General features: G+C 39.9%; 2 protein-coding genes across 2 annotated transcripts in view; one reads left to right on the plus strand and one right to left on the minus strand.

The window, feature by feature from the left end:
- XPNPEP3 (X-prolyl aminopeptidase (aminopeptidase P) 3, putative) overlaps positions 1–13,068 on the minus strand; it is an 81,407-nt gene that overhangs the window by 65,566 nt on the left and 2,773 nt on the right. The gene's annotated exons all lie outside the window — the stretch shown is intronic.
- DNAJB7 (DnaJ (Hsp40) homolog, subfamily B, member 7) lies at positions 7,129–8,073 on the plus strand. Its single transcript, XM_006890189.1, has one exon. It carries the CDS (start codon positions 7,129–7,131, stop codon positions 8,071–8,073), a length of 945 nt encoding a protein of 314 aa, XP_006890251.1.

Here is a 13,068-nt window from a genome sequence, read left to right on the forward strand (position 1 = left end):
CTTCTTCAAGTTACTTGGACCACTGTGGTAATTTTGCCTATTCGGGCCTTGCCTCTTTTCAACCATCTTTTACAGGTGATACTATTTCTAGAGAAAAAATACATCCCTTACATACCCCTTTCTTGATTTTGAATCATTAAGTGTCTCCCTGCTCTGTTCTTTTTTTTTTTTTTCTCCCTGCTCTGTTCTGATGACTGCCTCTTGGTCCAAGCATAGGTTTCACACTCGCACAATCAAATGTTCTGAAATTCCCATTCTTCTCAGAGTCAGCCATAGCTTGCTATGATCCATACAGTCAAAAGCCTTTGCATAGTCAATGAAGCACAGATAGACATTGTTCTGGTATTCTCTGCTTTCTGCCAAGATCCATCTAACATCAGCTATAATATCCCTAGTACCACGACCTCTTCTAAATCCAGCCTGCACATCTGGCAGTTATCTGCTGACTTATTGTTCCAAACATTTTTGGATAATTTTCAGCAGAATCTTGGCTTGTATGTGCTATCAATGATATTGTTCGATAATTTCCACACTCTGTTGGGTCACCTTTCTTTGGAATGGGAACAAATATCGATCTCCCAGTCAGTTGGCCAGATGGCTGTCCTCCAGATTTCTTGGCACAACTTAGTGAGCACATCCAGGGCAGCGTCTGTTTGTTGAAATAAATCAATTGGTATACTGTCAAGTCCTGGAGCCTTGTTTTTGCCAATTCCTTCAGAGCAACTTGAACTTCCTTCTTCATCACCATAGGCTCTTACTCACATGTTATTTCATGAAATTCCTCTGTGTCAGCCAATTCCTTCTGATACAGTGACTCTGTGTACTCCTTCCATCTTCTTTTGATACTTCCTGGATCATTCAACATTCTACCCAAACTATCTTTTAAGTATTGCCACCCGTGGCTTGAATTTGTTTTTCAACTCCTTCAGCTTAAGAAACGCTGAGCAAGTCCGGCCCTTTTGATTTTCTGACTCCAGCTCTCTTCACATTTCATTATAGTATCTTGCTTTGTCGTCCTGAGCTGCCTTTTGAAATTTTCTGTTCAGCTCTTTGATTTCTTCCTTTAGCTTTGGCTTCTCGGTGCTCTAATGCAATACTCAGAGTCTCATCTGACCTCCATTTTGGTCATTTCTTCTTCTTCAGCTTTTGTAATGATCTTTCACATTCTTCATGGACAATTTTCTTGATATCCTCCCAGAGAGCATTTGGTCTACACTCATTGGTGCTCAACGACTTATCCGAGACCCTGGCCTGTACAAGAAGGAATGTGGCATCAGGATTGGTGGAAGAATCATCAACAACCTACGTTATGCAGATGACACAATCCTGCTTGCTGAAACTGAGGAGGACCTGAAACGCTTGCTGCAGAAGGTCAAGGACTGCAATCTTCCATATGGATTGAAGCTCAACATCAAGAAAACAAAGATTCTCACCACTGGGCCAATTGGCAGCATCCGTATGGATGGCAAAGAGATTGAGATAGTTAACAGTTTTAGTTTACTTGATTCTGCAGTCAACACTCCTGGTAACAGCAGCCAGAAAATCTGGAGACGAACTGCATTGGGAAAGTCAGGTGTGAGGGTCCTCTCTAGAGTACTGAAGAGCAATGATGTCAGGCTGGAGACTAAGGTGCGCCTGATCTGGGCTCTAGTCTTTGCAATTATGTGCTATGCATCAGAGAGCTGGACACTGAATACAGATGATAAAAAGAGAATTGATGCCTTTGAGCTATGGTGCTGGAGAAGAGTGTTGAATATACCATGGACTGCTAGGAGAACAAACAGTTTTGTCTTGGAGAGGGTGAAGCCAGAATGCTCCTTGGAGTCAAGGATTCTGAAGCTCCGTCTGACATACTTTGGGCATGCTGCAAGGAGGGACTGGTCCTTGGAGAGGGACATCATGTTTGGCAGGGTGGAGGGGTGGCGAAGGAGACTCTCGATAAGATGGATTAATTCTGTGAGTGAATGGTGGGAATGAGCGTGTCTGAGACGGCGAGGTTGGCACAGGATAGAATGGCGTGTAGCGCTCCTGTACATAGGGTCGCTATGAGGCACAAGCGACTCGATGGACATAACAACAACAATTTCTAAAGTGATCCCTCCAGCCACTCACCTAAAACTCTACAGCCATCATCAACAAAATCAGGTTCAAATGCCAGACCTGTTCTTATTTTTTCAGTCCCCCACACTGACACTACAGTTGAATGGAAGACGCTCTTTGGCACACGTCACTATAGGCACCATTACTGTTCACTTCTTTAACCTACTCAAAAACATTACTATAGCTACACTAAACTACTTGAAGTTGTGTACCACTGAGTCAGAACTGACTCATAGCTCTAGAGGGTTTTCAGAGGCAATAAATCATATGGAAGGAAACTACCCATCTTCCTCCTCAGGAACAGGTGGCAGATTTGAACTGTATACTTTTGGGTTAGTAGTGTAACTTCTTACCAGTAAGCCACTTGTTGATATTACATGCCCTTGAGTTGACTGTGACTCCAAGCAACCCTATAAACAGATCTGAACCCTGCTTTATCCTATTGGCTTTATCCTCACCATCTTTAATGCACTTGAGCCCATTGCTACTGTCACTTCGTCAATCCAGTTCATTGAGGGTCTTCCTCTTAATTAACCTTCCTTTTCAAGCACGTTTTTCTTCAAAGACTGGTCCCTCTTAACAACATTTCCAAAGTACGTGAGACAAGATTTGCCGTCCTTGCCACCAAGGAGTAGCCTGGTTTCACTATTTCCAGTACAGACCTGTTTGTTCTATTCGTAGTTCACAGGATAATTCAGTCCTCTTCTCCAACACCACCACTCAAATGCATCACTTCTGTCATTTTTAGTCATTATCCTACTTTCAAATGCTTATCAAGCAACTGAGAAAACCATGGCTTGGATCAGGCACACCTTAGTCGAAAGGTCCTCAACAAATTTTCCCAAGGGGACTTGTCTTTTGATTACTTGACTGCTGGAATCAAGGGTGTTGACTACAGAACCAGGTAAGATAAACTCACTTACTTCAATCTCTTCTCCATCTGTCATGATGTTGACTACTGGCCTGGTGGGGAGGATTTTTGATTTCCTGACTTTTAGATATAATCCATCTTGAAGGCTGCAGTCTTTGATCTTCTGGAACAACTGCTTTTAAGTCCTCCTCATTCTGTCATCTGCATAGTGCAGGTTAGGTTAATGAGTCTTCCTCTGAACCTGATGCCACCTTCTTCATAAAGTATGGCTTCTTGAATGATTTGTTCCGCATATAAAATTAAACTAAAATACTAGAGCACCGTAAATTATTTTAAAAATCCCAGCAAATTATTCTGTGTCCTAACAAACAGCATGTCTTCACAAACAACATGCTATTAGGATAGAGACCACAAATGGCAGTTCCTTTGGTCTAAAATAGTTTGGCCTGGTTCATTACCTACCTCATTTCTTCAAAATTAGTTTAAACAGCACTTAATCTAGGAAGCCCTGTGACCCCCTCATGCTTCTGATACAGAGCCCTTCCTTAGTGTGTCTATGCTTATTTGTGACTTAATACTTGGGGTACAGGGGGCTCTGGTGGGGTAGACTGTAGGGAGCTGCACAAATCCAAGGTCACCCCTCTCTGGCGGTGTGGATCTACCAAGAATGCTGCAGACAAAGGTGAAAGTCGCCTCCAATGTGATTTACTGCTTCCAAAACCCAGTGGTGGATCAGCTATAAGTTGGTTAAGACTCAACAGGAGAGGGTTGTTTTAAGATACTGAATATAGTGATTAGCATGCCACTTGAAACTTGGGATGCAGGTATCATTTGTCATTTTCTTGGACTGGATTTGACATATATTTTGAATTGGATATAGAAATATAGGAAAAAAGAAAAAAGAACCAAGGATGAATTCTAGGTTTTTAGTCTAACAAAGATAATGCATGCATGGATTAACAGCATTCAACAAAAAAAATGGAGGAAAATGATTTATTTATTCTGGTGGAGAGGTTAGAATCACTGTTAAATTTGAGAGGGGGCATGTGACAAGATAAACTAGTGTCATAAGCATATCAGTGGTCTTCAAAGATCTGCAATGCTATCTAGGGATACTGTGTGGATAAAGTAAGGAAGTTTAAAAAACAAAACTGTTTAAGAAGGGGTAATGCTGAACTGGTATGATATACCACAATGTCCAAGATAGTCTGAAGGAAAATCACTGGATTTGGCAAATATGGAAGTCATCAGAGATTATGAAGGAGTCTTTGAATGGTGCAAATGGCTAAAGAGCTTGGTAACTAGTTTAAAGGTTAGAGTTTCACAACAGCAAAGAGTTGGAAACAACCTAAGTGTCTATCAACAAACGAATGGACTGAGAAGCTATGGTATATACACACAATGGAATACTACGCTGCGTTGAAAATCAAGGAACTCATGAATTATACAAAATGGGTGACCCTGGAAGATAGCACGCTAAGTGAAATATCTCAGTCACAAAAGGACAAATACAGCATAGTGCCACTGTTGTAAAAATGGAACTGACATCGCGGTTGGGGGGAGACTGAGAAAGATGGGATAAATTACATATACAGCATTGAAACAGATAAGGGAGAGAACTGTTTAAAAGGTATATATGGTTAGGTATTATTGTCATGACAGGAGTCCAGATGGAAGGCTGCATACTGGAGTGGACTTGCGGGGAGGGATTATATAACAATGAAAGAATTTTTCTTTTACTTTCCAAAAAGTGTGAACTGGGGGGAACGGTGAGCAAGGTGAAAAGTGCAACAATGAACGAACGGAAATCCAAAGTCTCTGTAAACTTTCACTAAAATTAATAATAATTTAAAAAAAAAAAAGGTTGGAGTTCACCCAAAGTTATTAAAGAAAAAAGGCCCGTCAATCTACCTCTGAAAATTAACCACTGGAAAGTGATGGAACACAGTTCTACTCTGATACTCAAAGAAATGTGACTGAGTCAGTTCCTATTTAACAGAAAAAGGTTGGATTTATTGAGTCAGTCACTAGGGAGTGCAGTTAAACACCATCCAGAAGGCTAACAGTTTAAACTCACCCACAGGTCTCAGAAAGGCCCAGATGACTTCTTCCAAAATGTCACAGATCTGAAACCTCTATGGAGCACTATTCTACTCTGAACACAGAGGGTCATCACGAGTTAGAGTCAACTCAACAGCAATGGGTCTGGATGGGTGCAAGACCCTGACCAGAACAAGTACAGAAGAAAGAAACCAGATTGGGAGTGTGCTGAAGAGAGAATGGCTACAAGGGGACATAGAAATAACACTCTTGAGAAATTTTATTGTGGAAGAAGTAAGAGAAAGTGATTTGGCAGCTGCACAGTGGGGATATGTGATCAAGATGGAAAAATTGCAAAAGCCGTTCCATACATTATACTTTTAGACATTTATTGAAGTGATTCCCACCCTTATGCCCCTTCAGAATGCTTTCATCAATTACAGGAGTTCCTGGAGAGCAGAATTTTCAATTTTTAAATTCTTCTCTGCATCATGAATTCTTAATCCAGCTGTCTAGAACAAATTAGCAGGATTGGTAAACGCTAATCCAAGAAATTTGGTAGAGAGGAAAGTGCAATAAACAGAATTATACTCATGAAAGTTTGAACATTAGTTTTTGCACTAATGACATGCCATGCAGTGGAAAGTTAACTATTTTGCTTTCTCAGAACCTCAGGGTTATTTTTTTCTTTTATTTTTTTGAGTATTTTGTTGTGGTTTGGATGAATGTTAGTTTCCCATACAACGTTTTCCATGCTTTTGCTTCATGATGTCAGCTAAATTTCCTCTAATGTGTTAGCACTCTTCTCACTTCTTGCCTGGGTTCCTTGTTTCTGCTAATTCATCGTTCCTGTAGGGAGCTCCGGGGCCTTAGTGGTAAAGAGTTGTGTTGCCAACTTAAAACCCGAGGTTTGAATCTACAGGAGAAAGATGGGCAATTGCTTCCCAGTGCCATTTACAGCTTCTGAAAACCCGCAGATGGGCAGTCAAGTCAGCTCTGACTCAACAGCAATGAGCAGTATCTTTCCTGTGTCTTCCTGTCTGCTGAAACTTGTATTATGCTGACTGTTCTTACAGGTGAATTTGGTTCATTCTTCTCCCACTCTGTTCAGAACCTTCTACTATGATCCCCATCCAAGTGACTCGTGGTGGGAGGCAAGTATCATCTAGTTCTGGTCTCACACTCTATTTTCTTATTGGTATAAAACACTTATTTTGCTGGAATGCTGTAGACAATTATATGAAAAATTGCAATATGTTATCTAGCACAGTGCCTCATTCAAGCACGTGCAAATAGTATTATTCTTTTTCATAGCAGGAAAATGTAAACAGTTACATATCACACAAACTTGTTAGTACATATACTGGGAAGTAAAACAAACTAGGTTTTCTAAGAATTTCATTAGGTGTCTTATAGTGGTAAATGTTAAATAGCTAAAAATATAATCCCCTAACATACCACACCACTAGCCTTTCATATTAGCTAACTTCTTCCAGGAAGCCTTCCCTGATATTCCAAGTCTGGCCTAGAAGCCTCTTCATTGTGCACCTAACATTTCCATTAAAGTACAAATACTTGAATTGTCTTGTTTATATTTCCCACAGAACTTTGTGTTTTGAGGGAGATACACAAATGTCAATCATATAAATACCATATTTCCTGTTTAGTTCACCAATTCTTCATATTTTCCCAAGCCAAAATACAGACATATGGTGGCAAAGCCCAATAACCTACCAGTCATATGGTATGAGAGGCATGCTGGGGATATTAGTAGCAGGTCCTGTTTTCTCATGAGACATTGTCTGAGACTTCAAGTAGGACAAATAAATAAGTCTGGAGGCAGGGGGTTGAGGATGATATGACAGGACACTGGACTAGCTCCATTTGGAAGCCTAGAATGATAACATAATGCAGCCCTAACTGACACAAGCAAGTAACTGCTTGTCAAACAATCAGAGTGTTGACATCTCCTAGCAACGATCTATGGAAAGAACTTTAACTTTATTGTAACTAGTGGTTAGGGGCAGAGACTGCCTCAAACATCACCACCAGCAGAGCCTGAGCAGAGAAGAACCTCTGTACTACTCAGAGTACCTTTTCCAATGAGATGTTAAAGCATGGTGGATTACTATGAAGTTCTAGGAGTACAGAAATATGCTTCACCTGAGGACATTAAAAAGGCTTATCACAAAGTAGCACTTAAATGGCACCCTGACAAAAATCCTGAAAATAAAGAAGAAGCAGAGAGAAGATTTAAAGAAGTAGCTGAGGCATATGAGGTGTTATCAAATGACGAAAAGCGAAACATTTATGACAAATACGGCAAAGATGGACTAGATGGTGGAGGTGGAAAGAATTTTGATGATTTTTTTGAAAGTGGCTTCAGTTTCTGTAAGCCAGATGTTTTTAAGCAATTTTTGGACCAGAGGGACCCATTTACATTCGACTTCTTTGAGGACTCACTAGAAGACCTTTTAAATAGTCCAAGATACTCCTATGCAAGCAGAAGGAGGAGTAGAGGGGCAGGATCCTGTTTCTGTACCTTCAGTGAATATCCAACTTTTGAGAGCAAATTTTATTCACATGGTCCAGGATACACATATGATGTGTATGAGGACTTTACTGGGCCCGAAGGCCTTACTTCATTCTCTTCAATGGCATTTGATGACAGCGAGATGGACAGCTATGTATCTTTCACAAATTCAGACAGATTAGCTGATGGCAGAAATTTCAACATAAAGACAATAATCCGGAATGATCAAGAAGAAGTTATAGATGATGGTGAATTAAAGTCCTTCCTGAGAAATGGGGTGGTAGATGAAGAGGACATTGTGGAAGAATGCAGCTGTGGAAGACAGTCATTCAGCAAACATGCATCCAATTCCTACAGTCCAAGACATGCAGCCCAGTATATTTTTGTGGACAATGACGAGCATGGGGAACCTAGGGTCATCAACAGCTGGGACCCTTCCATTTCGTCAACAGGATTCAAAGATGGTGGTAAGAGGAAAAAGAAAAAGCATAAAGAGGTAAAGAAGAAGTCAACCAAAAGGAAAAGCTAAATGTACTCAAGACACATTACGGTCATAGAACATTTGAATACAATTCTGTGTGTGCTTTGATTAATCAAGGTTTTATAGATAATGTTTACAATCACATTAAGATTGCATTTATTATACTGTTAGCAGGACTGTGGACATGTGGACGGGGTTGTTTAAATTACGTCAGAAACAGCTGAGTTTACGTGACTGTAGATGATGATACGAATATGTAAACAGCAAGGTTTTCTTTTAAATTAGGCTTTGAGTTAAGTATTTGAATATAAAAAAAAACTTCCTTTACAGAGCTCAGCATCTATTTTATTAATTATAACCAATCAAAGTATTTTATAAATATAATTATAGCATTATAAGATAAAACATACACAGGCCCTAACACAGCATGGCCAAGTCCATGGGGGCCACCCTTTGTTCTCTACCTCATGTGACATCTCGAGTCCTCAGGCCTTGTCCCTTCATACCCTGTCCTCCAGCCAGGACCTCACAAGGCTGCGCTACATCATATTTAAAAAAGAAATAGTAATTGTAAAATGTATCTCAGTAATTTTGACCATTCATAGTAAAATACAGAAATATTGTTTTGATTTTTCTCTTGATATTTTTAAATAGTTCAATTTCTTTAAAAAATATATAGGTTCAGACTATATAGATATTTAAGGAATGATTTCTTTCCCCTGGTAAAATGCATTTGACATAAAACTTAGAAATGCCACAAAAATTAAAAAGTGAAGTACATCCTCTACATAAAAAACTAGCATATTTAACTGGCACTTCTCAGAGAAGCCCAAATGTACTGTGTGTAGTAGGTCATCAGCAAATCACTCTAGAAGAGAAGCTTTCTCTATAGTTTGGATTATGAATACAGCATCTACAAATACATCTCTTTAAAACAATCTTGGTTTTGTTAGGTGTCAAGTCAACTCTAACTCAAAGTAACCATATGGACAACAGAACTTCAGCCATTCTGATTTGCACGCATGATGAAAAAAACAGCTGTCCTACATAGAAATCACATACTGAGCAAGTGGTTTGCTGCTAAATATTTACACACATTTCTTTCAAACTGAATCATGTTGAATTCAAAGCTATTATGTCTTGTTGTGTACTGTCAAACTGAAGCTGACCCACAGGTAACCCTCCAGCAGGTTTTCAGGGGCAGGAAACTGCATGGGAGAAGATTGCCCATCTTTCTTGCTCAGAGACGCTGGTGGTTTCACTGTGTATCTTCGCATTGGCAGCACAATTCCTTACCACTTGGCTTCCAGATATTCCTGTCCACCACTGCTCCCTGCAATTTTGTCTTAACTAACTGTGAAATCACTTAATTTTCCCCAACATATTGCTTCAAAATCTTCCGTTTTCAGTCGTGTGATCAACAAATATTTTCAGAACACTTGCTCTGGTGCTTTGACAATAATGAACAAATCGGCAAAATATCTTGTCTTTCCAGAGCTCAGAAACAAGAGATACAAGTATTAAGCCAAACATAGCCTGTTAATCCTAAACGCTAGAGAAAAAAAAAAACAAAAAACAGAGGAAACAAATTGGAAGTTTTGGGATTGATGGAAATTTTACTTAAGGTAGCCAGGGAAAGTGATGGTTGGAAATGAGTGAAGATCTAAAGAAAGAGAGGTAATGGATTAGGTGGTGGAAAAACATTCTAGGCACAGAGAAGCCCAAGTGCAGTATTTCTAAAGCCTGTGCTAGGTATGTTTGAGAAATATGGGGTGGAGAGAGAGACTAGCATGGCAGATTAAGAGGGAGTTAATGACACCCGAGAGAATCCAGGTCAACAGATTATACCAGGCTGTCAGAGCACAGTAAGGGGGGCTCCAGTGGCCTAGTGGGTAAGGAGTTGTGCTGCCAACCAAGGCAGGTGGCTCAAATCCACCAGGAACTCCACAGGAGATGGGCAATTTCCTTCCACATGATTGACAGCCTCTGAAAGCCCGCTGGAGGGTCAGCTAAGACTTGGTTCCAATTTGACAGCAGTTGAGCGAGAGTTATTCTGCTAACCCAAAAATGGCACCTCTGGTTCTGAGGGAGAATGAAGTGTAGTCTCCTCTCATGCAACTGATAGCTTTGAAACCTGGAGGATCAATGATGAGTCAAGTCAGACTTGACAGGAATGAGTTTCTAAATTTTCAATGAGATCACAGTATGGACTTTGATTTCTGTTGCAAGTAGTACAGGAAGTCACTGGAGGTTCTGAGCAAAGGTGACATAATCTGACTTATATTTAAACAGGCCCACTCTGGTAGAGTTAGTTGACAACAGACTAAAAGTAGGGATACAAGTAGGGAGATCAGGTTGTTGTCACACCCAGGTAAGAGAATTTAACAGGAGGCAGCCTCGAGGTGTAGCCTGTTACCTGTTGTAGAGCTAACTTGCTTGGCCCATTGTGGTGGCAGAGGGTATAGTGAAGAGTAATAAAATCTGGACTCTATTTTAAAGGTGCGGGAGAAGGATGGGCAATCTCTTCCCATGCAATTAACTGCCTTTGAAAGCCCACAGGAGGGTCAGCTATGGGTTGGTTCTGACTCGAGAGTACACAACATTTTAAAGGTATGGATGGGAGGCCATGCTGACAGATTGGTTGTTGTGTACAATAAAAAACAAATATTAAGTCTATGAAACTAGAAGAATGGAGTTATTATTCCATGAAATAGAGTTGCAGGTAATACAATTTAGATATGATGTATTTATGATGTCTCAATTTCCTGAGAACTAGAGCTTCTGGCATGTCCTGTCACTGAAAATTTTTTTTAAGGAAAAAGTTCTGCTGCTGTTGCTGTTAGGTGCCATCGAGTCACGTATGACTCATGAAAACAGATCTGAACCTTGCCCTATCTTGAACCAGTCTCATGCCAGATCATAGTTAGGGACCTCAAGTCAAAGATCTATTGATCATCATCTTTTTTTCTTACAAGTGTAAGATTTACCATAAATTTTAATGTGACTCAAAGATGCCAGTGAGTAATCTAGCAGTACTAAAATCCCTACTGGCTTACTACACCATTAGCAATGCAAGAAATTTGGAAGCCAGGAAATACTGATAGCTATCACAAAGAATGATAAATGATCAAATAAACTATACTTATTATAAATAATGTTTTGTTTGTTCTTCAGTAGGCGGGAGAAAAAAGGTTGTTTATTCAATAAGAGGGCTGGGGACAATTAACTTTAAAAACTTACTCTGGGAAAATAAAATCAACATAAATAAGTAAGGGTATTTTAAACATAAAAAGGCAATGTTCTGCAATTATATGTATAAATTATTCAATATTTTTTTAAAAAATGTAATTTTTCAAAACAAAAAATAAGTATCCCTAAAAATTTAAAAATACCCTACAGTCCACCTACTCATGTTCAGATTTGATATTTCTCAAAAGCTTAAACTTAAATGGTTTTCAACTGCTTAGAAAGAGAAAGCCTATTGTTTCTTAGTGTACAAGGCCCACAAGTCAGTCATTACCTTTATCTTACATTTGAGCCCTGCCTGCTTTTTAAAAATTGTGTTTCAAGTAAAATCAGCTCAAGACTTACTACAAAAAAAAATGTTCCACGGTCTACCACATTTTTGCCAGATTGCTCCTAAAAGCTGAGAATTAGTCAAATGGACACTATGAAATGCCAAATTCCCCATAATCATTTAACTAAGAATCTTTTTGGTATAGTATTTTTTAATATGCCCAGGAACATATTTTACAAAAACTCTTCTAAGCATGTGAGGGAGCTCTGGTGGCCCACTGGGTAAGAAGTTGTACTGTCAAACCAAAGGTACACAGTTTGAACTCCCAGTTTCTCCACAGGAAAAAGATGGGCAGTCTCTTCCTGTGTGTCTTACAGCCTCTGAAAACTTGCTGGAGGGTCAATCATGAGTAGGTTCTGTGTGGGGTTTTTGTTGTTTTCTAACCATTTGAATGTGGCATCAGGATTGAAGGAAGACTCCTCAACAAACTGCATTAAGTAGATGACACAACCTTATTTGTTGAAGCTGAGGAGGGCCTTAAGTATTTGCTCCAATGTCAAGGACTGTAGCCTGCAATACAGACTGAAGCGCAACATCAAGAAAACAAAGATTTTCGCCACTGGACCAACTTGCAGCATCATGATAGATGTAGAAGAAATGGAAACTGTTAACAATTTCAGCTTGCGCCGTCATGTGATCAACACTCTTGGCACCAACAGGAAATCAAAAGATGAATTGCATTTGAAAAATCTGCTATCAAGGACCTCTCCAGAGTGGTAAAGAGCAAGGCTGTCAGCCCAGAGACAAGGTGCACCAGATTCAGATGACTGTCTTCGCAATCACTTGCTATGCATCAGAGAGCTAGATAATAACCAAGGATGAGAGAATTGATGCTTTTAAGTTGTGGTGCTGGAAAACAGTACTGAACGTGGACTGCAATGGACTGCCAAGAGAACTAACAGATCTGTCCCAGAAAGGATAAAACCAAGCTGTTCCTCAGAGGCAAGGGTTTTGAGACTCCATCTCATATACTCTGGGCATGTAGCCAGGGGACTAATCTTTGGAGAAGGGTATCATGCTTGGAAGGGTCGACGGACAGCGCAGGAGAGGAAGATCCTAGATAAGATGGACACAGTAACTGGGGTAATGAAGGTAGGTGTTTCAGAGATAGTGAGATTGGCTCAGGATAGAGCGGGGTTCACAGCTATTGTGCATAGGGAAGCTATGAGTCGAGGTTGACTTGAGAGCATATAAAACCACCATGTGAAAGGTACTGGCCATTGTTTTAGATTTCTGTGCTCTGCCTGCCTTGGCTGGCTCTTTTCCTCTAGTCTACTCCGTGAAAACATTCATTCAAGTCCTCTAGATTAATAGCTCTTAATCTCTAAAAGTATGCTACTTTTCTTGTCCTTGGTAGATACAGGAAGTATCTATCCTTCTTTACACAACTGAATTTCTATTACAGGCTGTTTTTTGTTTGCCCTTCAACTGATTCCAACTTATGGCAACCCACTAGGTTTAGCATG

Source organism: Elephantulus edwardii, unplaced genomic scaffold, assembly GCF_000299155.1.
Source record: "Elephantulus edwardii isolate Elephantulus edwardi_28Jun2011 unplaced genomic scaffold, EleEdw1.0 scaffold00086, whole genome shotgun sequence".
In the NCBI taxonomy this organism is placed as follows: Eukaryota; Metazoa; Chordata; class Mammalia; order Macroscelidea; family Macroscelididae; genus Elephantulus; species Elephantulus edwardii.